Consider the following 26,426-nt stretch of genomic DNA (forward strand, 5'->3'; position numbering starts at 1 on the left):
CCATTTCCAAAGTGGGTTTGCCTTGTGCTTCCTGGCAGCCCAAAGTGCTTCTCTTCTCTTGGCTTGATGGAAGAGCTGGGCACTTCCGGCAATAGGGAGGCGGCTGACGCTGTCTTCTCAGGGTGTCTCAAAGGTGTTTTTTTCAAAAGGCAACTGGACTGTTTTTTCCTTTGAGGAGGAGAAGGAAGAAGAAAACGTTTCATTTCTCATCCAAGAAACTCCATCCGTTGACGAATCGGTTGATTGACAGATGAAGTTTCTTGGATGAGAAATGAAACGTTTTCTTCTTCCTCAAAAGGGAAAAAAACCCCAATCCAGTTGCCTTTTGGGGAAAAAAAAGCACCTTTGAGACAGCTATGACCAGCGTGACTGAGAATTTCCACCGACATCTTCCCAGGGTGATTTTTTTTCTTTTCCCAACTTCCCTGTCGTTCTGAGATTTCCGTGTGGTCTCGCATCCCAAATGCTAACATGTCAACCTATCTGCGGTGATCGAAATGTATGGCACGGGAAGAAATCCCAGAAGACATGAATGAGGATCGAAACCAATTCTGACAGGCTAGAGAAGAAAGTGACACTGGATCTTTCCACCTGCAATAGAACCAGCTGCTTTTACATGAATGGCGCCCCTTGGGGGAGTGATACATTTCTGTTCGGGAGCCGCTGAATAGCAAGCAGTTCTGAGGTCAAGGCTCTCCTTTCGTTAAGGAGAGAGAGAAAATGTGACTAAAGCATTATAGAGATTCTTTACAGTCCAGTCCAGGTCCCAAAGGTGCTTTTTTCAAGAGGCAACTGGACTTTCTGGTTTTTTTTATTTTTTTTATTTTTTTTTATTTTATTTATTTTATTTATTTTATTATTTTATTTATTTTATTTTATTTTTATACTACCCTACTCCCGAAGGACTCAGGGCGGTGAACAGCCACAAGATAAAAATACATCATACAAAAGTTAAAAACCATTTAAAAGTACATTAAATAATTTTGGCCCAAAAAACGAATTTAAAAACACCCAATTTGTATAAAACTTAAAAGCAAATTAAAAGGGAGAGTCAAGCCAGACCAGCCTGCTGGAATAAAAATGTTTTGAGTGCGGGGTGGAAAGTGCGTAAATCTGGGGTCCTCCGTATCTCCGGGGGGAGCTCATTCCAGATGGCAGGTGCCCCCATAGAGAAGGCTCTCCCCCTGGGAGAGACGGCACCCTGAGGAGCCCCTCTCTATGGGAGCGTACTGGTCGGTGAGAGGCTAGTGGTGGCAGAAGACGTTTTGCTTCTCATCCAAGAAGTTTCTTTAACTCTGACTGGGTGGGGAATGATGAGAAGCGAAACATCTTCAAAAAAAAAAAAAACAGAACATAAAAAATCCAGTTGCCTCTTGAAAAAGCACTTTTGGGACAACCATGACCTGGATGAATGAGAATCTCCATAGATCAGGGATCTCCAGCCTTGGCAATTTGAAGCCTGGCTGACTTCAACTCCCAGAGTTCCTCAGCCACCAAAGCTGGCTGGGGAATTCTGGGAATTGAAGTCCGCTAGGCTTCAAGTAGCCAAGGTTGGAGACCCCTGCCATAGACAGTCCAGACCAGGGTCTCTATTGCACGGCCTTATATGTTTGTGACACTTCAGAAGAGGCGATCCTTCTAAAAAATAAATAAAAAAGCAAATATGCACACGGGACTTCTGAGAATGTTGACGCGCTTCCATTGTTCAATATTCTCTTTTAAGTGAAAATTTTCAGCGCCGCTCTATCCTTTGGAATCTCTATGGCGAAATCGCTAACACGCCGTTGGGAGATGGGACAACTCGTTCCATCCCAAACCGGAAACGGGACAATAGAGCTGTCCACCTAGAGATAGAAAACTTTTAGAACGCTCCATGCTCTTTTCGGCACTTCCGTTCTAACGAAACGGCTCTAGCCCCCCCCCCACCCCCACAAACACACCCTTAGCCCACCCCGCGAAAATTTTCCTCATAAGCCTCCCGGGAGAGAATAACGGGAGATTTGTAGATAGTCACCCGAAATACGCGTTAACGCTTTTAATATATATATATGATATGGGGTGGTGGTGAGGGGGCATTGTTTTGCAAAGGACGCTTTGGCTACCATAGAGAAAAAGCGGCACCGGAAGTCTATCCCCGTCTAACGAGGCAGGGGGAACGCTTTGAGGGGGTGCACATTTCCTGTTTCCTAGCAACAAAAGGAAGTATTTGTTGTTGCCCTCTCCTGCGGGACTCCTACCAGTAAATCCCGGGGTGTCGAGGCCGGGAGGCGTTGCGGGGCCGCCCAGCCCGGCCTGCGGGACCCCGTCATAGGGCTTCCGAGGGGGCCCGGAGGATTTGGCCTTGCCTTCCCCTCGTCCGTTTGGTTCCCCTCGGCCCGATCCGTCCGTTGCTCTCCGAACGGGAGGCGAAGAGCTCGGCGGGGTTTCTTCTCCCCGGGAAATGGTGGGTCGTCGTTCCCTTCTACCTCAGGGCGGGACACGTCGCGGACTGTGAGCCCCGCCCGTCCGCCTGGAGCCTCCCGGGAAAACGAGGGCCTGGGACCCTCGCGCCTCCTGAATGCGAATCTCAGGGTTTTCGGCCCCGCTCGTAGCTGCTGATCGCGGCCTCCTCCGACGCCGGATGCCTTAGGAAGCCTGGAATTACTTGCGGGCTGCTGCTGCTGCTGCCCTACTTGAACGGGAAGCTTCCCGCTGGGATGTCCTGAAATGCACTGGATCCTATGGTGGAAGTCCAGCTCCTCTCACTCTCTTCTCTCTCTCAGCACTCAGGGTCTCCTCCACGTGCCGTCGTGGTCTTCTTCTTCAGCCTCTGGGACGGAGGCTTCTTCCTGGATAACCTCCTGCTCCGAAGATGGGGCTCTGAAGGCCTGCCTGGGTCCTGAAGGATGTCGCCTTGAATGCCTTTGGTTCTTGGGAAAGGCAGCGCAGCTTAAAACTCGGCCCCAGGAAACCGAAAAACCAACTTAACACCGCTCATCGCCCGACGTGTTTTGTGCAGTGTTTTAATGTACATGTAGCTCCTACATACATTAATATGTCCGGCTCTGGGCCGTGTTCCCTGTTTTGGGAGGAAAGACGTTTGTGTCGGTGGCTCCTGATAAATGAATGTTGTGCTGATCTGGGAAAATCAGAATGATTTGACAGGTGAGGAAACAATGTGTTTGTGTCCATGCATGCATTCATTCACTTGTATTCAGTGCGTAATTCTTCCGGACTGGTTGCCATCCGAATGTTTTAAACTGCAATGAACTCCCACTAACTGCAATTTTGCATGGTGAGGTTCAGGGCTGATGGGCATTACAAGGCCCAACCAAGCATCTGGAGCTGGGTCCAGAGTAATCTTAATAAAACCTTTGTGCACTATAGCTCTGTTTATTATAAAACCCATGCTTTTTGTTGTTGTTATTGAGTGGAAAAAAAATTCAGCTTAAAGTACTTCTGTATTTCCTGGATCTCTCCTTGTGCCTTGTGACTAGAATAAAATAATTGGGCAGGAGAGAAGACGGACATACAAGGAAATTTCTGTTATTGACCAGAACAAAAATAAAAGAATGACATCTGGTGAAATCATACACTGGGAACTAAGATGCTTAGTTTATTACACCTACCTAAGGACCTTGTTCCTTAGAAGGAGGTATAAAACTAGCGTTTTGTTCTGCATCAGAAAATCCTAGATTTCTGACCTATAGTTTCAGACTAAATTTGTTTCCTGTCCTTTTCAAACACAATTCTCAGTCTTTCTGTTCTTAGAGAACAGAGGAATTATTCCAATGTGCCGTGTAAGGCATCCAATTGGAGAAGGGTATTCTATGTCGATGCAATAAAAAACAGTTCTAATACAACCAACCCACAAGTTGAGGATTTCATAATTTGAGGTCACTTGATTTAGTGTTCCTTAATTGTGTCCCGTCTTCTTACCTGGGTTTTAGGGCCTAGAAGCTGAAACTTGCTGATTTAGGTTTTAAAAAAGCCAATGTGGTTCACTTAGTACATTTGTTCTCAGAGCAGCTTTTATTTTAGACACTAGCAACACCTACGTGTGTGTGTTATAAAACCTTTCCCAACTTATCAAATTAATGCCTAAAGGAAGTGAACTGCACTCATGTTATAAGAACTCCCTCCCCCTCCCCCCCCCCCCGCAAAATAATCTGAGCCATAACCATGGCTATATTTTTGGTCACTGCTTTCACTGCTTTTCATAACCGAAGAGTGAATAATCAATATTCTAATACCTGTCAAAACTGGTCAGATATTTCCAGGAAGTCTACAACCAGGACATAACAACATTTCCTCTCGTGTCCTGATGTGACCTTTTCTAAGAAGCCGGCATTCAGACATCATTCTGTTTTTCCTGACTGGTAATGTTTGTGATGGCTCCTTTTCTGATTTGATACTGGCTGGTTCCTGCGGGAAGATATTGCAAAAGAGGGAGGTGGGAAAATTTGAGCACATACATGTATACATACGTACATGTAACAGTCTTCTTCACAGAGGTGCCCTCCTGAAGGGGGAAATACAGCAGGTTCTCGACTTACAGTAGTTTGTTTAATGACCAAAGTTAACCACAACATTGAAAAAAGTTATTTAGGACCATTTTTCACACGGCCGCTGCAACATTTCCTGGTCACGTGATCAAAATTTGGTTGCTTGTCAACTGGCTTATCTTTATGACAATTACAATGTCCCGGAGTCATGTGATCACTCTTGGTGACCTTTTTACAAGCAAAGTCAATAGGGAAGCCAGTTTCACTTAACAGCCGGGTTACTAACTTAACAAGTGCAGCGATTCACTTAGCAACTGCGGCAAGAAAGGTCGTAAAACGGGGCAACATTCACTTAACAACTGTCTCACCTAGCAACAGAAATTTTGGTCTGTTGTGGTTGTAAGTCGAGGGCTACCTGTGGTAGTAATTTCGTGACGAAGAGTCACACAGTCCCAATATATTGTGTAAACTGAACTGCTATGGGTTTTGTGGATTGCGGTTTATTGTGGTGGGTGACAATACTCAGTAAATCATGATTAGCATGGCTAGCCAAAGAAAACTGAGACAGCCACTCCAACATCAGTGCCAGAAGCCTGACTTATGGGGATCCCAAAAATTGCTTAGAGCTTGAAGTTGACAGAAGAAGTCTGCAAACTCTTTGTGGACAAGCCAACCTTTATTAAAAGGCATGGGCTTTCATGAGCTCCACTTGGAATAACATATTAACAGAGTTGGAAGGGGTCTTGTAGGTCATCTAGTCCAAGCAGGTAGGGTAGGGTAGGATAGGATAGGGGTGGATAGAGGTAGGGTAGGAATAGGGTAGGGTAAGGTATCCAAATTCCCTAAAGGTATCTTCTCCAAGTTCTACAAGGGAATGCTTTCCTGCATGATTCTCCATTTGAAATGATTCTTTAATGATGGTGTCCAAGAAGAAGTCAAACACTTACAAAGTAATAACCTTCAACAAAACGGAGTTGGAAGGGACCTTGTAGGGCATCTAGTCCAATCCCTCGCCCAAGCAGAAGACCCTACACCCGTGATGGCGAACCTATGGCACGTGTGCCACAGATGGCACGCGGAACCGTATCGGGCATGTGAGCTGAGCTCCGGCAAACATGTGCGCGCTGGCCAGCTGATTTTCGGGCCTTCTGAACCCGCTGGAAGTAGGCAAACAGGCCGTTTCCGGCCTCTGGAGGGATGGTGAAGGCCATTTTCGCCCTTCACAGGCTCCTAGAAAGGCTCTGGAGCCTGGGGAAGGTGAAAAATGGGCCTATCGGGCCCACCGTGCCATTGTGTGCCAAAAGCAAGGGAAGTGGGGAGGGGGTTGTGCACACATGCGCGGGGGCGGGGTGCATAGAATTACAGGTGTGGGCATGCACCCATGCAACTCCCCCGCGCTCCCCCACACTTCTGGCACGCAATGGCAAAAAGGTTAACCATCACTGCCCTACACCATTTCTGACAGATGGCAATCCAATCTCTTCTTGAAAGCCTCCAATGATGAAACTCCCACAACTTGCGAAGGCAACTTCTGTTCCATTGGTTGATTGTTCTCACTGTCAGAAAATTTCTCCTTATTTCCAGGTTGAATCTCTCATTGATCGGTTTCCATCCATTATTCCTTGTCTGGCCTTCAGGTGCTTTCGAAAACAGGTTGACCCTCTCCTTTCTGTGACAACTGCTGAGATATTGGAACACTGCTATCATGTCTATCATATCATGTTTTAGGCTCCAGTCCCCCAATTATCCTGGTTGCTCTTCTCTGCACTCTTTCTAGAGTCTCAACATCTTTTTTTATAGTGTGGTGACCAAAACTCGATGCAGTACTGTAGATGTGGTCTTATTAAGACTTTATGGAATGGTATTAGGACCTCACTTGCTTTAGTTTCACTTGGACTAGCCACACTTAGGTTTTAAACTGGGATGAGGAAGAGAGAGGAAAGCTGGTTGATTATGTAGATGCAACTTAGTGATGATGGATTTCAAGTACCTTATCACTTAATGATGGTCATGGCATAAAAAATCGATTTTGTGTGTGTAGAGATGGGCTGAAACCATTTGCTTTATGCGAGTTCATCAATTCCCTCAATTTCCAAAACAATCATTGCTGTAAGGCAGCGGTCCCCAATCTTTCTGGCTTAGTGGCCTGCGGGACGGGGGGGAGGATGTTTCTGTAGGCATGTACACATAAGTGCGCACTCTGTTTTTGTGAGTGGGGGTCGCGTGCAAATGGAGTTTTGCGTTCGAGTACCTGCCAATCACACGAATGGAGCTTCAGGTGCGCATGTGTGCTTGCTGCTCACAAAACTGGAGCTGCATGCGCTTGTGTGCTCGCCCAACATTTGTGTGGATCGGTTTTGAATGAGCCACGGTCCAGTAATGAGCCGCGGCTCAGAGGTTGGGGACCCCTCCTGTAAGGTATGCAGGGTGATTGTGATGCAGTTCACAAAATCGTATGCCTTTTAGTATTGTCCCATCGGGGACTAGTCCTCTAGACCAAGGGTGTCAAACTTGATTTCATTGAGGGCGGCATCAGGGTTGTGTTTGACCTCGGGGAGGGGGGGGGACATGGCCAGTTCTATATCCATTTTCGGCTGCAACAACATCCTGCAGCCCTCTGCCACTGAAAATAGAGCTCAGCTGGCTGGTGCCAGCCCCCCAACCTCCGTTTTCACTGGCAGAGGCACCGCGGGCCAGTTCTTCACTACTTCCAGGGTACAGCCACGTGAGCCAGATCTAAGCATCCGTGGGCTGGATCTGGCTCGCGCATCTTGAGTTTGACACTCTTGCTCTAGACTAAGTGATCACTGTGTTTTCCTGCTGTCTTCCTGTTCCTTTTCCCCCTTCAAGGGTGGGAGCATTTTGGTGCGTATCCTCATAAAAGCTTCGTCCCTATTTTTTTTAAAAAAAACATGTAATCCTCTTCTTACAACCACAATTGAACCCAAAATCTCTGTTGCTAAGTTAAGTGAGTTCTGCCCCATTTTACGACCTTTCTTGCCGCAGTTGTTAAGCAAATCAGTGCGGTTGTTAAGTTAGTAAGTGTATCTGGCTTCCCCGTTGACTCTGCTTATCAGAAGGTCGCAAAAGGTGATCACATGGACCTCGGCACACTGCAACCGTCATAAATCTGAGTGTCTGGATTTTGATTATGCGACCATGGGGATGCTGGCAGCGGTCATAAGTGTGAAAAATGGTCCTAAGTCCGTTTTTTTTCAGCACCGTTGTAACTTCAAACAATCCCTAACCAAACTTGTGTTGTAAGTCGAGGACTGCCTGTATAGATCTTGAGGTCAGCTGATGTAATGTTTTTAGGCACGAAGGTGGAAATCTGTGAGTTGAACATGAAGCCAATGCAGTGACTTCCTCTCAGACCTAGGAAGAAAGCACCGAGAAAACTCTCTTGAAAACCAATTGTCAAGAAAACTTCAGGGACGGGTCCAAGCATCACCAGAAGCCAAGACTGACTTGAAGGCACAACTTCCTATTAATGAAGCAGGGGAAAAAAGAAACAGATCTCTTCCTTTTAATGGTTCCTTTTGGTGAAGCTGCATCCTTGTTTCTAAAGATATCTCTGAAACTGCAGGAAGGAGCACCGTGGTTGCATGTTTGCTTGCACACAAGCTTGCAGGTGATACTAATGTGGTTTAGACCTTTCAGATCGTGCAAAAGAGAAGACTAAAGGGATTTTTAAACAGTAGTGAAGTGGCAAAAATATATAAATAGGGGAAGAAATCAGAAAAAAAAAATCCAATTAAGAAACTACCTCTATAGGAGTTTAAATAAACTAAATAAAAAGCTATCCATAATTAACATTTTCTGCATTTTGGCAGAGTTTTTCTTAATTAAAGGGATGTAACAGATGGGCATTATGCTGGCTGGCTCTGAATATAGGGCGCGGGGGGCAGGGTGGGGGGAGGAAATGATCCAGTGTAAGAAAGACAGTAGAATTAAAAATATGAAATAAGTGGAACTACAAAAGGAGGGAGGGGAGAAACTCCACAATTACGTCATCAAGCTCTAAAGCAGTGCTTCTCAACCATGCGGACTTCAGCTCCCAGAATTCCCCAGCCAGCATGCTCATTCGGAATTGAAATCCGCACATCTTAAGGTGGCCCAGGTTGAGAAACACTGCTCTAGAAGGCCTTAATCTCTCTCTATCAACTAGTAGAATTAAAAGTGACAGAATGGTCACTAAATGAACTGTGGCATATAGTGATGGCTTATAGTGACAGCAGTTTGATGCTTACCCAGCCAGGGGTGGGTTCTACATACCTTTACTACAGGTTCACAATGGGACCACACGCGCATGCTTCTGCACATGCTCAGAAGCTTCCTGATGACATCTAGGTCGGTGGGCGGAGCCTCCCGCTGGTTTTACTACCAGTTCTTGCGAATCGGTCTGAACCGGAGGCAACCCCCACTGTACCCAGCCCACCTGCTGCCAATTCCCCTCAGAAAATTAGATATCCTTTACGGAAAAAGGACTCCCATCTCTGTTAAATACTGTAAGATACTGATAAGATACCCAGGTTTTTTCACTTCCTCTCTGATTACCAATTGTATGATTTCCTATTACAGGTAGTCCTTGATTTATAACAGTTCATTTAATGACCATTCGAAATTACAACGCCATTGAAAAAAAGTGACTTATGACCATTTTTTCACAGTTATGACTGTTGCACATGATTTACATTTGGACGCTTGACAACTGGATCATATTTATGATGGTTGCAGTGTCCCGGGGTCATGTGATCCTCTTTTGTGACCTTCTGACATGCAAAGTCAGTGCAGAAGCCAGTTTTACTTAACAACCATGTTACTGGTTTTAGAACTGCAGTGATTCACTTAACAAATGTGGCAAGAAAAGTGGTAAAATGGAGCAAAATTCACTTAAATGTTTCACTTAGCATCATAAATTACGGGCTCAATTATGATCGTAAGTCGGGGACTACCTGTATACCATAGCACACACCCCTTTTTTTTTAAAGGCAAAAGTTTGACATGAAACTTGAACTGAAATTCTGTACAAAAAATCAAAAATCCCACTCAGTCTCGACTCTGCACCAGTATTTCTCAACCTTAGCAACTTTTGAGTTTTGTGGATTTCAATTCCCAGCATTTCCTAGCCACTGTGCTGACTGAGGAATTCTGGGAGTTGAAGTCCACGTGCCTTAAATCTACCAAAGTTGAGTAACACTGCTGTAGGCTAAGATGTGATCTGTGGCATTTGATTTATTTCTTGGTTCCAGCAATGCTCACTCTGATCACAGTGATTCCTCCTCATTACTGCCCCTCTTTCTCTCTGCAGGTCTTGGAATGGTTGGGCGAGAAGAGGGGACCCGAAGCTCTGCAATGAGAGAGCCAAATGCCCGTGGCTCCCTCTTTAAAGAGAGCCAGGATTAAGAAGGACATTGGACGTGAGCAATGGCTGATGGCGATGCTGCTCTGAGCAGTGAGCCACCTGTAGGTCAAGAGGAGCGGCCATACAAATGCAAGCAGTGCCCACGGAGTTACCGCCATGCTGGCAGCCTGGTGAATCACCGCCGTACCCATGAGGTAGGCCTTTTCCGCTGCCTGCTGTGCCACAAAGACTTCTCCAACCCCATGTCCCTGAAGAGTCACCTGCGCACTCATACAGAAGAGAAGCGTCACAAATGCCCAGACTGCGGCACAAGCTTCCGCGTTTCATCCCAGCTTCCAAGCCACCACTGCCCAGCTCAGGCCATCCAGGAGCAGGAGGAAGAAGGCCAAAGGGATGGGAGTTACAGCTTCCAAAGGGGCCAGGGCATGTCTTCTCCAGATGTTGACTCCCGTTCTGGGATGGAAGGCAGCAGCGGGAGTCTGTTGTCCAATCTGGAGAAGTACATTGCTGAGTCGGTGGTGCCAGCTGACTTTTCTCAGCAGGAGTTTCCAATCAAGAAGGAACGGGAGAATCAGGATTCGCTTCCAGGGCACAGGGAGGGCGGGGAGGAGCCTGGGCTGCTGGCTGCCCTGGAGGATGAGCGCCGCTACAAATGCAACCAGTGTGACAAGGCTTACAAACATGCTGGCAGCTTGACCAATCACAAGCAGAGCCACACGCTGGGGTTCTATCAGTGTGCCATGTGCTACAAGGAGTACTCCAACCTCATGGCCCTCAGAAGCCACACCCGTCTCCACTCGGAGTATCGGCCCTACAAGTGCCGCTTTTGCCACAAAGCCTTCCGGTTGCCCTCAGAGCTGCTGAGCCACCAGAAATCCCACAGCCAGGAAGAGAGCAAGTCCGCAGACCCGTCAGCCTGGGAGGATTCAGAACATGACGTTTGGGAGGAGGACTCCATAGAAACATCAGCAAAGTTGGACATCTATCAGCCGCCTCTCATGGGCACAGGCTTCGGGGACAGGGTGCCCTGCAGCCTCAAAGATACCTCCAAGGCCGGTGGTGGAGAACGCTGTAATCCAGATGGAGAGCTGTGTGTCCGCTGTGGCGGGACCTTCGCCAATGAGGAGGAGTTGAAGGAACACAGTTGTCTTTACCCAAAGGAGGCAGATGAAGAAGAAGAAGCTGAGGGCAGCAGCCCTTCCCAAGCAGCCCCCAGCTCCAGTGAAGCTTGGGAAGCCCGTCTGAAGAGCGAGGAAGCCTTTCCCATGTCTGAAGAGCGTCCTTTCCGCTGCGGGGACTGTGGGAGGACATACCGCCATGCAGGAAGCCTCATTAACCACCGGAAGAGCCACCAGATCGGAGTGTACAGTTGTACCGTCTGTTCAAAACAGTTGTACAATTTGGCTGCCTTGAAAAACCACTTGCGGGTACACCTCAGGTCCAAGCTCAACTCCTCGGTTCCAGAAGAGGCCTCCCAGCACCCAACTGGGATCCTGGATCCACCAAAAGCGCAAGACTGCCCTGACGACTGCCCAACCCGGCCCTCGGATGCCTGGAAAGGACCAGCCGCCTGTCCAAAGGAAGAGGAAGAAAGGACTCTCGGGGAGGAAGAGCGACCCTACCGGTGCGAAGACTGCGGTCGGAGTTATCGCCACCGCGGCAGTCTAGTGAACCATCGCCACACTCATCAGACAGGAATCTTCCAGTGTTCCATCTGCCCCAAGCAATACTCCAACCTCATGGCACTCCGGAACCACGTCCGTGTGCATTTGCGGGCCGCGCGCATGCGGGGCAAAGAATTAGGGGACAGCTTGACCTGCACTAATTGTGGAGAGAGTTTTGAGGAGGCTGAATTCCAGCTTCATCAGCTGCGCCATCTGCCCTGCACAGAGGACATTGAGACAGCCGAGGTGCCTAGGCTTGGCGTCCTTCACTGTCAGGAAGCAGATCTTCTTCAGACTATTAAACAGGACGTAGAAGCCCTGGAGAATGGGGCAACGGTGGCTGAGGACATCCTCCCGGCCTCGGAGATGTCTCACGTTTGTCACCAGTGCGGGTTGGCCTTTCCTACCATGACTGGCCTGCAGACTCACGCTGTGCAACACATCAGTGGAAGGGAGCATTTGGAAGGGGTGGCGGAAGGAACTGACCCACCTGTCCCCATCCAGCGTCTCTACGAGTGCGAGCTGTGTGGCAAGTCATACCGGCATTCGGGAAGCCTCATCAATCATAAGCAGACGCACCAGACGGGCGACTTCAGCTGTTCGCTTTGCAGCAAACACTTCCAAAACATGGCCTCCCTTAAAAGCCACTTGCGTGGCCATCAGAGGCCCAGGAGAGGGCTGTCTGAGACACTGGTGACCACGAACGAGGAGACTGACACTGAAGCTGGTGCTGCCATGCCTATGATTTTATCTTCAGCAGAAGAGCTGAGAGATAGTTGCAGTATTTGGGAAAAGGATGCCACAGCCAATGGCTGTCAGTCGGAGTCACAAGCGTCTTCCCCATTGCCTGACAATCCTGAAGACCTTCCCTATCTCTGTGAGCAATGTGGGCTGGGCTTTGACCAGGCCAAGAACTTGATTGATCACCGACAGACCCATCAAGCTGGCATCTTCCAATGTTCTCTCTGCCCTAAAGAGTATCCCACCCTCCTTGCTCTAAAACACCATTTCCACGGGCACGCCAACGCCACAACATCCAGCCAGGACAACCCCAAAGACCACGCTGAGGAGCAGCCATTCCTCTGCAGCCTCTGCGGCATGATCTTCCCCAGCGAAGAGAGCCTTCAGCATCACCACAGCCTCTTGCACGAGGAGGCCGAAAGCCGGAGCGACAGTCCAGATGTGCTGAAAAGGGAAACAGAAGAGCAGCTGGATGGTGGAGGGGATCCAGAGGAGGACCAGCTCCTCTCCCACATCTGTGGTTATTGCGGACAGACATTTGACGATATGGCTAGCTTGGAAGAGCACAGCAATGGGCATCTGGAAGAGAAAGCGGCGGCCTTGGCCGATACTTCTATCCAGCTACGGCGAGCTCCACGCATGGAGGATGACCTGCCCCCTGTACCTCCACCTTTGGTGGAAACATTTCCTCTTGCTGATGACCTGCTGGACAACCGGCCTTACGCCTGTGGTCAGTGTGGCAAGACCTACCGTCATGGTGGAAGCTTAGTCAATCACAAAAAGATCCACCTGATTGGCGATTACCAGTGCAGCATCTGTTGCCGACAGTACTGTAACTTGTCCGCCTATAGGAATCACCTTCGAAACCACCCAAGATGCAAGTTGAACGGCAGCATCCCCCAACTGCAACAACCGGTCCTTGCTGCAGAAAGGGGACCACCTTGCACTTACAAGAAGCTGAAGGATGAGCCGTGTGGAGCTTCCCAAAATGGAGAAGCTCCTCTGAGCAATTCTTTTCTTGCCTCTCCTATAGGAAAAGTAAAAGTGGAACAAGGAGAAGAGTTGAGCTCAGGCCTGTCGGAGAGCAGAGAAGCTCAGGAATGTGATGTTCCTGGAGAGGGGAATGAGAAGGAGGAGGTCCACCAAGCAATACAGGAAATGGAGACAATAAAGAAAGAGGAAGAAGGAGCAGGAGAGGAGAAGGGCCCTCAGGCGGAAGAGGAAGACTCTCTCTTGGAACGCCCCTTTCAGTGTGATGTTTGTGGACGCAGCTACAAGCACGCCGGCAGCCTCATCAACCACAAACAGACCCATAAGACAGGCCTCTTTCACTGCAGCATTTGCCAGAAGCAGTTCTACAATCTAATGGCCCTCAAAAACCACAACCGCACCCATTTTGAAACCAAACGCTACCGATGTGCCGAGTGCCCCAAGGCATTCCGGCTCCAGAAGCAACTGGCCAGCCACCAGCGTGTGCATCGGGACAGGAGGCCGGAGCCTGTTTTCCACTCGGTCCAGAGGCCCCTTCGGGCCAAGCGAACTGGCAAGGCAGAGACGTTCCCGCTCCTTCCGGTCTCTGCTAAGCAGCTTCCAGATCCCGAAGAGCGTCCGTACAGATGCGGGCAGTGCGGGCGCTCGTACCGCCATGCAGGCAGCTTGCTCAACCACCAGAAGAGCCACAAGGTCGGGCACTTCACTTGTGCCTTGTGCAGCAAGGCTTACCCCAACCTCATGTCCCTGAAGAACCACCAGCGCATCCATTATGAAGTGAAACGCCACCAGTGTCCCGACTGTGGCAAAGCCTTCAAGTGGCAGCGGCAACTGCAGAGGCACCAGCGCCGACCCCATCCTTGCAGCAAGGTCATGCCAGGGCAAGAGCCCGAAAGAACTAAAGCAGATTGCGAGAGGGATGAGGGGAACAACCCCGGAGAGGCACCTGTCGGGACTTTGCAGAGCCAACCACGCCCCAAACGCTTTCGCAACCACACCTCCCAAAAGAACCACAGTCGCGTGCGTGCAAAGAAACGTTTGGAGTGCTCGGATTGTGGCAAAGCTTACCGGGCCTCCAGGGATCTGATGCAGCACCTGAGAAGGCATCAAGCTGAGGAAAGAGGGGACAGTCCTAAAGGCAAGCTGCTGGAGGACCAGCCTTACAAGTGTCATAGCTGTGAGCGGACATACCGCCATCCTGGTAGTCTGCTAAATCACAAGAAGGCCCATGCGACCGGCCTCTACCACTGCCCCACTTGCCAGAGGGACTTCTACAACCTTCTGGCTCTCAAGAATCACCTTCACATCCACACGGACAAGAGACTCCACCGATGCCCCCATTGTGGCAAGGCCTTCCGGACGGCCAAGCGGTTGGCCGCCCACACCAAGGTCCACGGCAGGTCGAAGGAAGAAGAGACCTTCTCCTGCCCCATCTGCTCGAAGAGGTTCTTCCACCACCTTACCTTCCAGCAGCACCAGTTGTTGCACGCCAAGGTTGATGGGCACCATGCCCTTGAGGGTGGTATCACAGGGGAAGGGAACTGAAGGTTTGTTAGCACACGTGGGGAAGTGCACCCAGGATTGTATGGCAGGGAGATCCAATTACAGGGAAACGGTCAAGGTTTGGGTAGGAAGCTGGCTTCATAGGAACTACGGTCCACGCATCGGGGGGAGGGAAAAAGGAAAAGGTTAAACCTGGTCGTCAATGGGAGATAAGACGAGGAAAATTGGGTCCATGATTCCCCAGCTTTTTTCTTTTTCTTTTTTTTAGAACATAGAAAAACCGAGCTGCGATAGCAGGGAAGAGAACAGGTGACATGGGGCGGTGGTGGGTTTTCTCCTCTTAACAGAATGTTACGTTAAGCACATAACAGAATGCATCTCTGTGGCGTCTCTTGGAAACATGCCCCCTCTTTCCTGTCTTGGATCCTCTTTGGGGAACTGACTTTGAACACCTTTGGGACCTTCAGAGGATTGTGCATTCTCCTATTTGCATTCTTGAACTGTTTTCTATCCTTTTGGGATGTCAGATGAGTAGCTAACTCCATGTTTAAGCTGCATATAAGTATTTAAATTGCTGGGTGTTTTTTTTATTAATGGCAAAAGTACTGTCATAGGAAAAAACAAGAATACTGGGGGTGGGTCTCAGTGTCGTTCCTGAACAAAGACTTAAAGAAGAAGACAATAATCCTCGGTGTGGAGTAATCTTTCCTTAAAAAAAAAAAATTCTACCTCCTTCACTAAAATACGTACACGTTTCCTTGGTATGCCAAGGAAACATAAAAAGCAGTTCAAAAGGCGTAGATTTTGATCGCTTTCAAAATGGATTCTGAAATGCTCACTAAAAGGTACTAGGGTTTATGTGGAAGGCTTTCTAAAGAAACTTTGACTGAAAGTTTTAGGTTTATGTGGGTAAGCAAGCTCTCCTTGGCAGAACCTGTGCTGGCTGTGTTTTATCAGAATAGGTCTTGAGCAAAAAAATAATAATTGGGGATTTTGTAAACGAGTCGTCAAGAAAAACCATTTACCTCCTGAAATTAGTGGGGCTTCTTATAGGCGTATCTCTTGAGAGGAAGATTCCATTTTCCTAGTTTCCCCGCCCCCCCTTTGATCTCCCCCTTCCATTCCCCAGATGGGTTGGCCCACCACCCCTACCACCGTATTGACTGAGAATGATGGGTGTTGCCATCAAGTGCATCTTGGAAGAAGGCAGCTCTGAGAACGCTTCTTGGCTACAGCTACCCTCACCATCTTTTGGACCACAGAAACCAGATCTCTCTGTCTGTCCATCTTTTTAGAAGGAGACATGGAGTGCCCAGCTGAAGGGGAAGGGATAGCGATGCACACAGATCACTTTATGATCCAGGCTCTCCCTTAGGGGGATTCTCATGGCCAGACTCAAGTTCTTCATTTCTCTTTACACCCCAGAGAAGCATCTGGGGCACTTTTTAATTTGAAGAAAACTTTCAAGGCGCTCAACTTTCTGAGCTCTGCTGCATCCAGATAGGAGCTTGGTTCTGCCATTATTTTGAGACACTTAATTTATCTTTGATTTCTCTTCAGTTGCCACTTTGCCTTTAAGATGCCGGGGTTGGTGGGGAGTGTTTCCCAACGTAAATAATATCGTTAGTATAAGTCTAATAATTGGAATCCTAGCTGGTGTGGAAAGCTAATTAATCTTGTTCTTCATGAGATTTGCACAGGGTTTGGCACAGATGGTATCAGGCCTCCTTTCTTCCCCTGATGTTTGTTTGTATTTCTTTTTAGAAGAAAACCCTTCTGTTAATGGCGGTATTTACTCTCCCATCTAGTCTGGACCTGAATTCCCCCAAGGAAGAGTCACCGAGTCTAATCCTGCACAATATGAAACAATGCCTCTTGTTTCTCCCCATATCAGTTCTCAACAGGCAAGACTAACAATGCTAAGCAGCGGCGAGGGTGGCTCAGGCCTGGCGGTCCAGTACTGGAAAGACAACAGAGCAGGAAGGGAATATTTCCTTGTTTCAGTTGTCATGAGAGAAATCTCAGTTTGAGAGAACTGTTGGAGTACTGTTTTGATCCCTTCATTCTGTTTTGCCCAGAGTGCTTGGATCCCTTTAGGATTTAGGGCTGACTTGGATGCAGATCAGATTGCAGAGAAGGGATTCTAACCCCTGGGGGACTTTTCTCTACGGCTTGGAAAACAGAGAAGGGAACCAGGTTAGATGGGCTTGTTTTTCAAACACAGTGAGATTTTTATTTTTAGTTTTAAAAGACCAGCCGGAATGGAGATGCCTTGAAATGAAGCATCCCCATGTGCTTTCCCTGTTCTGCAAGGCACAGCCAGAGATTACTGGAGATGCCTCAAAGAGCTGTCGCCCTCATAATCCCTAGAATTTGTAAATGGTTTATAGTGATCAGCTTTTAGACTACAGGGATGCGGTGGGTGGGATTATGAAAACATAAAAAAAAAAAATTTAAACAAGAGGACTAGAAACTTGACCATCACCAGGCTATCTTCTTCTGTTTTGGGGTTGGCACGGGTACCTGTTTCACTACTGCTCTGAGGCCAGCCCCCAATTTTGTTCTCATTCAGGTAGAATTTGGTTCAGTGAAAGAATAAATGTTTTTAAGTAGGTAAGAGCTCTTCATTTGTGATTAAATTTTATAGAATTTCTAACATAGGCGGGTAATATTTTTCATAGGGCGCGGGAGGGACACGTGTTGGTTTATTTCACCAGCTAAAAATCTGGTTTTTTTTTTCTTCTGCCTTCAATGTTTATCCTTAACAATGCCCAATAACTCCAGAATGTTGACGATCAAGTCCTGTATATGCTGCTGTTTTGGATAACTGACATTTTAGCTCTGGTTCAGCAAAAAGAAAAAAAGAAAGAAAAACCTCACAAAAGGAAAATAAATTTTGAGTTTCGTATGTTTTCAAATGCTTCCCCTCCTCCTTAAACGCAGGGACGGAATATGATTCAAGACGTTATTTGATGTCATTAGATTTGAAAGCTCCTGGCCAGTTGGGCTCTGTCTCTCTCTCACTCTCTCTCTCTCTTTGTGTGTTTGTGTTTGTGTTTGTGTGTGTGTTGGTGAAGAAAGGCAGAATCAAGAAGACATTTTCAAACGTTCATATTTTACTGTTCTGACATGTTCTCAAACCAATAGTTGCCACTGCCCTCATAGAGAATGGGAGACAACTGATATTCTGCTCCCCAGCCTTCCCAAATCGAGACCTGGATGGGCTAGACTACAGTCCCTATCACCCCCAGCCAGCAGTCTGGCAGGAACTGGTGCTCTAGTTCAGGTTACCAAGCAAGAAAAGACTATTTTTCCCTGATTAGTGGAAGACTTCTCCTAACTATGTTTAGCGGCCTGGGAATTTCTTTTGAAAGCTATCTGGTGCCCCCTGGTGCCCAGACCTGAACTGTGAAGCACCTCAATGACAAATAAATTGTTTTTAATTTTTTAAAATAAAAGAGAGAACAGCTTTCTCTGCTGTTATGAATATGGGGAGGGGGTGGTCAAATTATTTTTAGGCAAGCTAGCTGAGGTCTTCAGCAAAGCAGCAGACAGATCAGTTAGTTTGATCTCACGAAGCAGTAAAGTCTACCCTTAGGTGAATCCAAGGCCTACCCAAGCTGCTCATGGCCATGGTCTGGCATTAGACTTCCTTTTTGTCGTTTGTGCTGACTCAAGTCCACAGAAAATCACTTTCCGGTGGGGCTTCCCATTTTTGGGGTGTTTCTTTTCCAACACTTGGGCCCCTATCCGACCGGTGGAGTTTGTGAAGCCCTGTGAAATCAATGGGATCCATTTCTAAGAGCTTCCTTGCAGCCTATGGCATTCTGTAACACTGACCGGAACAACCATTTTCTAACATCTTGAATATCAATTGTTTTGCAATTGTTCAGAGTTTTTTTTTTTTACAGATTAGATTGATGATAGATAGATAGATAGATAGATAGATAGATAGATAGATAGATGGATGAAAGATGAATGGTTAGATAGATGAAAGATGAATGATTAGATGAAAGATAGGAGATAAATAGGCAGACAGACAGATGAATGATTAGATGGATGAAAGATTAATGATTAGATGAAAGGTGATAGATAGATAGATAGATAGATAGATGATGGATGGATGAATGATTAAGATGAAAGATGAATGGTTAGATAGATGAAAGATGAATTATTAGATGAAAGATAGGAGATAAATAGGCAGACAGACAGATGATTAGATGGATGAAAGATTAATGATTAGATGAAAGGTGATAGATAGATAGATAGATAGATAGATAGATAGATAGATAGATGATAGATGGATGGATGGATGAATGATTAAGATGAAAGATGAATGATTAGATGAAAGATGAATTATTAGTAAGAGAGATGAAATATGAATAGATAGATGATAGATAGATAGATAGATGGATAGATAGATAGATAGATAGATAGATAGATAGATAGATAGATAGATAGATAACCCCGGGGTCCCCAATGCCTGGCCTATTGTCTGCTACCAGTCTGCAGTCCATTGGGAAATGAGCCACCAAAGTGGCGGGTGAGCACCTGAAGCTTGCACATGCACAGGATTCAGGTTGTGCACATGAAACCATTCCCCAAAACTGTCACCACCAGTCCTCAAAATAAAAAAAAGGTTGGGGATCCCTGCATTAATGGATCCATATATATTATATATATATGTAGGTCTTTGGTTATTCGGGTCTTCTCCCACGTAAAATTGGAAGTGTCTTGGCGACGTTTCGACGAAGTCTCATTCGTCATCTTCAGGCTGGTGTTCTCGGCTTCGTGCTTCCAGGAGCAATGTGAGATCGCAGCTGTCTCTTCCTTTTAACTGCTAGTGGAGGTGTGAGCTCATTGGGTGGGAACTTGGCTGTGTTCTGATAGGGTGGAGGTGTGTTCTGATTGGTTAGGGGCTTGGCTGTGCTCTGATTGGCTGGGGTTGTGTTCTGTTTGGGTGGGGGCTTGGTTGTGCTCAGCTTAGTCTGAGTTGCAGGGGGATTTGAGCTGGTGAGCTGCGTTGTTGTTGTTTGGCTTCGTGTTTGTGGCCGTGCGAGCTCTTCATGGTGGGTGTCAGTCTGCTTCATGTATGGATTGGAGGGGTTTAAAGTGGCTAATGATGCAGCTGCGGTCTGGCTTCTGGTCCTTGGTCGTGGCTCATTATCAGTGTGGGTTTGAGTCTGCTTTCTGCGTGGATGTGTGGTGGTGACATCAGGTGTGGCACTCGTTTTTGTCTTTGGGGTTCCTAACTCTAAATTGAGTTAGAAAATCAAGGAGTATATGAAATCCCATGCACCGCCTGCCCCACCACATACATCGGACAAACCAACAGACGAATAAGTGCACGCATAGAAGAACACAAGAACTCAGTCAGAAAAGAGGAACCAACTTCTTCCCTGGTCCAACACCTTAAAGCCACAGGACATGATATTGACTTTAAAAAGACCAGAACTATCGCCAAAACTGAACACTTTAACAACAGAATAATCAGAGAAGCCATTGAGATAGAAAAACGCCCACACAGCATGAACAAACGAGACGATACCTCCCGCCTACCAGCCATTTGGAAACCCGCCCTTATTGACAAACGAGTCCCTAACACGACGAATGACACCAGACCCACACTCACGAGTGCCACACCTGATGTCACCACCACACATCCACGCAGAAAGCAGACTCAAACCCACACTGATAATGAGCCACGACCAAGGACCAGAAGCCAGACCGCAGCTGCATCATTAGCCACTTTAAACCCCTCCAATCCATACATGAAGCAGACTGACACCCACCATGAAGAGCTCGCACGGCCACAAACACGAAGCCAAACAACAACAACGCAGCTCACCAGCTCAAATCCCCCTGCAACTCAGACTAAGCTGAGCACAACCAAGCCCCCACCCAAACAGAACACAACCCCAGCCAATCAGAGCACAGCCAAGCCCCTAACCAATCAGAACACACCTCCACCCAATCAGAACACAGCCAAGTTCCCACCCAATGAGCTCACACCTCCACTAGCAGTTAAAAGGAAGAGACAGCTGCGATCTCACATTGCTCCTGGAAGCACGAAGCCGAGAACACCAGCCTGAAGATGACGAATGAGACTTCGTCGAAACGTCGCCAAGACACTTCCAATTTTACGTGGGAGAAGACCCGAATAACCAAAGACCTAGGGAGGAGGGAGGTTTCATAATTAAAAGCCTGTCTGTGGGACTTCCGGCAGTGACATGGAGTTGAGGCGGCACGGGGAAAATCACTCTGTTCTCAGTGCCAATTTTCTGGCGTTTTGGTGACCCTTAGGGGTGAGGATCGGTCTGGTGGGACCAGCAAGAAGGAGGGGAATCTTCGGAGGAGGTGTGGAGAGGTACGGTCTCACACCACACCAAGAAGGATCTTCAATCCAAACGCAGAAGAAGCCAGCCGACATGGCTGACCCAGAGGCTTGACGTCCTGGTTTAGAGCAATAGGAAGCGGAGAGTGAGTACGGTGTTAGATTCGGCGGTGAGAGCAGGAAATAGAAGTTTCCAGTTTTTGGACTATTGGAGAAGAGGAGTTCGGAGGGGCAGCGGAGAGGAAAGAAAGACTCTGAGTGTGAACGGGCGGCAAATAGTGAGGAGAGCAAAACGGAGAGAGGGCAAACTTCAGACCAGCAGAAGAACACTGGGGGAGGGGAGTGGAAAAGGAGATGATCGGGAGGAAAGTGAGTCTTCCAGGAAGCTGGGAAAGAGAAGTGGACCTGAACACAAGGTTCTGTCTTTACCCCTATATTTGCTGCTCTAACGAAAGAAGAAGTGTGGACTGGCAAAAAGTAAAGGGCGCATGAGAGTGACAGTGCAGATTGGAGATCGCCATTTTGAAGGCAAGGACCAGCTGATGGACCAGCTGAGTGAAGGACTAAAATTTCAAGGAAAAGATTATATTTGAACTCTTAAAGCCTACAAGAACTGAAAGTACTATGTACATTTACATATAACTTATATACTGATATATAATTGTTATATAGTAACAAATAGAATTTAAATTTTTACATTTATAATTAATTAATTGCAAATTATTACTAACGGTAAATTTATTGTCTTTTTACTTTTTCTTTTTTACTTTTTCTTGCTCTTTTTCTTTACCCTTTTCTTTTGACTTGTTCATTTATTATTTAAAATAAATGTTTAAAGTTAATATTAGAGCTTCTTAATTGATTAAATTAGTATTTGTATATCTGCTTATTTGCTGGTTTAAATTGAAAGTGGAATAATTTTAGTAATTAGATTATTAATTAAGGTATTAATGAATTTCTCTTTTTAATAGAATTTTATTAATTAAGTTAGAAATTATATTATATAGATAAGCTTTCTGGGACATAATGCATTGTGAATTGTAATGGACTAGTTTATAATCTGGTATAAGAGATAAGGAAAGGAAAGAAAGGAAGTTGAATAATGAAGTGGATGCTGATTTGGGAAAAGATAGATAGGATTTTAGGGGAACAGTATAGAATACTAAAGGAAATGATCAGCACCACCACAACCACTGTGAAGGTGGGAAAGAAAACTACTTCAACATTGACTGGATCTTCAGCTTCTCCTGCAGTGCAGAGAACAATAGAAGGAAAGTTTCCATCAGAAAAACAACCCCCCACTTCGAGTATGCAAACCATGCAGGCTACCCTCTCATTAATTCAAGAGACTATGGCAAAAATGCAGGAATGTCTGACAAAGAATCATGAAGAAACTAGGAGGGATATAGATGAGATCAAGAGGGAAGTTAAAAGTGATATTCAGAAATTAGATGAAAAGATGGGTTCAGTACAAGAAATCATACAAAAAATGATCAACGGATAACAGTCATAGAGAAAAGAACAGAACAGACAGAAGAAAAATTGGACTCATTGGACCAGAAAATGATGGGACTAAATAAAGAACTGGAAAACAGTGGCCCACCTGGAGATGGAGAGAGCTGCATTCTATTTGCAATTTCAGAACGTTGTCGAAGATAGGAGGACTTGACATTTGTGATGGCGGAAGTGATTGCGGAGGCCCTCCAGCGAGATAAGGACAAAATAATAAATGAGCTGGACGAGGTCTATAGGGTCCACACAAACTACACCAGACAATATAAACTACCAAGGGAGGTCCATGTAAGATTTGTCCGAAGAAAAGTAAGAGACATTGTTTATAAAATAACGAAAAATGAACCCATGTTTTATAGAGGCAAGGAAATAATCACATTAAAGCATGTCCCTAAGAGAATAAGAGAACTGAGAAAAGAATATTGGTTCCTAGCCACATTATTAAATAAGCGGCACCTACTGTTTGGATGGATAAAACCGGAGGGAATGTTGATGTCGTGGCAAGGGCAAAAAATTAAAGTGGATTCACAGAACAAAGCACAGAACCTTCACAACCAAGTGATGGGTATAGAAGGAGTAAACAGTAACAGTAACAGGGAGGAACAGAGGACTAAAGGGGCCCAAAGACAGGAAGAGCAGGAAAAGGTACTAGAAGAGGGAGATAAAGAGGAAGAAGGGGAACTTCGAGAGGAAGAAGGAGTGAGAACAAGAACTAAGAGAAGGGACAGGAAGTAATAGGAAGTATTGCGTTGTAGAACCACAAAGGAATGGAACAAAAGTTAAAAATTTTATCATTAAATGTAAATGGTCTTAACTCTCCGGCTAAATGACATCAAATTTTTAGAAAAGTGGCAAAACAAAAAATGGATATTGTGTGCCTCCAAGAGGTGCACATAAGGAAACAGGATGAAAAATACTTACGATGTAAAAAATTAGGGGAATCATTTGTAGCATTAGCGGAAGAAAAGAGAAATAATGGTGTACACTAGAGAAGGAATAGAGGGTAATTTGAGATATGTAGATTCAGCAGGAAGAATATTGATGATAGAGGTAAAATTAGAATATAAAAATATTTTATTGGTGGTCATCTACGCGCCGAATAGTGGACAGCTAGAATTTTATTAAAAAGTACATGAAAAGATAATAGAAGAAAAAATAGAGAACATATGTTTAATTGGCGATTTCAACACAATTGTAGATGTAAAAAAGGATTATAGCAGTGATCAGAATAACAAAAAAAAGAAAAAGAAAGAAAGAAAGAAAAATGTACTTCCTAGAACTTTTATGGACCTAGTAGAAGAACTAAATTTAATAGACAGCTGAAGATTCTGCAACCCTGAGATAAAGAAATTTACACATTATTCCAATCCTCACAAGTCCTGGTCCAGAATAGACATGGTATGGATAACTAAGACACTTATCCAAGAGGTAAAAACAGTAGAAATAATGTCAAACAATTGGGCTGATCATAACACTGTAATGTTGATATGGAAAGGACATCAAAGGAAAAAGAGATGGATGTTGAGCCCAAAGATACTGAAGGAAAAGGAATATATAGAGCAAATGAAAAAGGAATTAGAGACAATGATTTTTAGAGTCAATACAAAATACCATACTTCTCTTCAGAATCTGTGGGATACAATGAAAGCTTATGTGAGAGGATTGACAATAGCTTACAGTGCAAAACGATAAAAGGAAAGGGAAAAAGAATATAATAATGTTCAGGAAGAGATCAAAAATTGGGAAGAAAAATTACAAGATAAACCTGGGGATGAACAAATTAGAGGTAAATGGATAGCAGCTAAACATAAATTGAACATATTGGAAAATTATGCAAAGGCCTTGAAATTTATAAAGCAGAATTATTTTGAACACTCGAATAAGCCAGGGAGATGGCTTGCTTATAGATTAAGAAAAGAAAGGGAGAAAAGAACAATTCAGCAATTACAGGATAAAAGAGGTAAAATGCAATATAGTTTAGAAAAGAAAAAGGAGATAACGTCAATTTTTTCAAGAACTCTATGAGCAAGATAAAGTGACAGATGAGGAAATAGATCAATATCTAAATGGGGAGGGAATGTCAGCCTTAATAGAGGAAGAAAAGGAGATATTAAATAGGGATATTACTATAGAAGAGTTAAGAGAGGCAATTAAGAAATAAAAAAATAACAAAACCTCAGGGACAGATGGATTACCAAGTGAATTTTATAAAGGACTAGGAGATGGATTGGATATTATTAGAAACTTGCAAGGCTACCAGATTCGTGGAGAGAAGCATACATTTCGTTGATAGCAAAGGAAGGAGCAGATATAGCACAGATAAAAAATTATAGATCAATCTCTTTATTAAACACTGATTATAAATTTTTTATGAATATAATGGCAAATAGGTTGAAAAAAATATTAAATTGTAGAATACACCCGGACCAAAATGGGTTTTTACCAATGAGACAAATAAAATATAATAGAAGAACTGCAATTAATGTATCAGAATATTATGAGGTGCATCCAGAGAGGCAGGTAGCTCTGATCTTTCTGGATGCCCGAAAGGCTTTTGATCAGGTCAATTGGCAATTTATACTTCAGCAAATAAAAAACATGAAATTTGGGGAGAGATTTGAAAATACAATAGCCTCCATATACACAAAACAAAAAGCAAGTATAATAGTAAATGGAGACTTTACAAATTTCTTTGAAATAAAAAAAGGAGTACGGCAGGGATGTCCACTTTCACCCTTGCTTTTCATTCTGACATTGGAAAATTTATTGATAAGAATTAGATCAAACAAAAAGATAAAAGGATTGAATGTAAAACAAGAGGAATACAAGGCCCAAGCATTTGCGGATGACTTTGTATTCTTCATAGAAGAATCAATAAAAATAGGACCAATATTGATAAGAGAAAAAGAGGAATTTGGAAAGGTAGCTGGCTTAAAAATTAATAAAGATAAGACCAAAATGTTAACGAAAAATGTAACAGGAAAACAAACAGAGGAGTTAATTAAAGAATTAGGATTACAAATAGCAAAAAAGGTTAAGTATTTAGGCATATATTTGACAGCTAGATGCTCAACTATAAAGGAGAATAATTATGTAACTTTAGTTCAACAAATAAAGAAGGATTTAGAAAAATGGGGGAAACTGAAATTATCATTATTAGGGAGGATAGCAGCTATAAAGATGAACGTCTTACTGAGGCTGCTTTACTTATTTCAGACAATTCCAGTAAAATTGGATATATATTTTTTTTGTAAATCTGAATAAGATAACTGATCTCAAAAATATACAAATATCTATTGGAATTTGATTTAGCAGAGGAATTAGTAAAGGGACAAATGATAGCATGGGCAAGAAATATTGGGCATAATATACAATTGGGAAAAAGTGTGGGAAAATAACTATACTAATAACAAAGTCAGTGGTTTATAAAGAGAATCAATATAAAATGTGGTATAGATGGTATCTGGCCCCCTCGAGATTAGCAAAAATGTATTCAAATTTAAGTCCAATCTGTTGGAAGTGCAAGCAGGCACAGGGTACTTTCTTCCACATCTGGTGGCTTTGCCCAAAAATCAGGAAATATTGGGAAAAAATAAAAATTTGGCTAATAGAAATAACATCGGAAAAAATAGAACTCAAACCAGAGATTTTTCTACTAGGGATGATTAAAGAAAACTATAGGAAAGAAATAAAGTACTTAATATTACACATAGTCACTGCAGCTAGATTGGCGCTCGCCCAATATTGGAAAACTGATCAACTGCCAATAGATCAATTGATAATCCAAAAAATCTATAACTGTGTGGAAATGGACAAACTAACATTTGAAATGA

The 26,426-nt window shown here is 44.9% G+C and overlaps 1 protein-coding gene across 1 annotated transcript; it reads left to right on the plus strand.

Annotated features, from left to right (window-relative positions):
* Positions 1-2,160: 2,160 nt before the first annotated feature.
* ZNF646 (zinc finger protein 646) lies at positions 2,161-17,665 on the plus strand. Its single transcript, XM_087893847.1, has 3 exons — positions 2,161-2,443; positions 2,763-3,144; positions 9,796-17,665. The coding sequence occupies exon 3, from the start codon at positions 9,912-9,914 to the stop codon at positions 14,787-14,789; it is 4,878 nt and encodes a 1,625-aa protein (XP_087749973.1). The 5' UTR covers positions 2,161-2,443; positions 2,763-3,144; positions 9,796-9,911; the 3' UTR covers positions 14,790-17,665.
* The last annotated feature ends 8,761 nt before the right edge of the window (positions 17,666-26,426 follow it).

This window comes from Pantherophis guttatus, chromosome 4, assembly GCF_059756535.1.
Source record: "Pantherophis guttatus breed Tessera chromosome 4, ASM5975653v1, whole genome shotgun sequence".
In the NCBI taxonomy this organism is placed as follows: Eukaryota; Metazoa; Chordata; class Lepidosauria; order Squamata; family Colubridae; genus Pantherophis; species Pantherophis guttatus.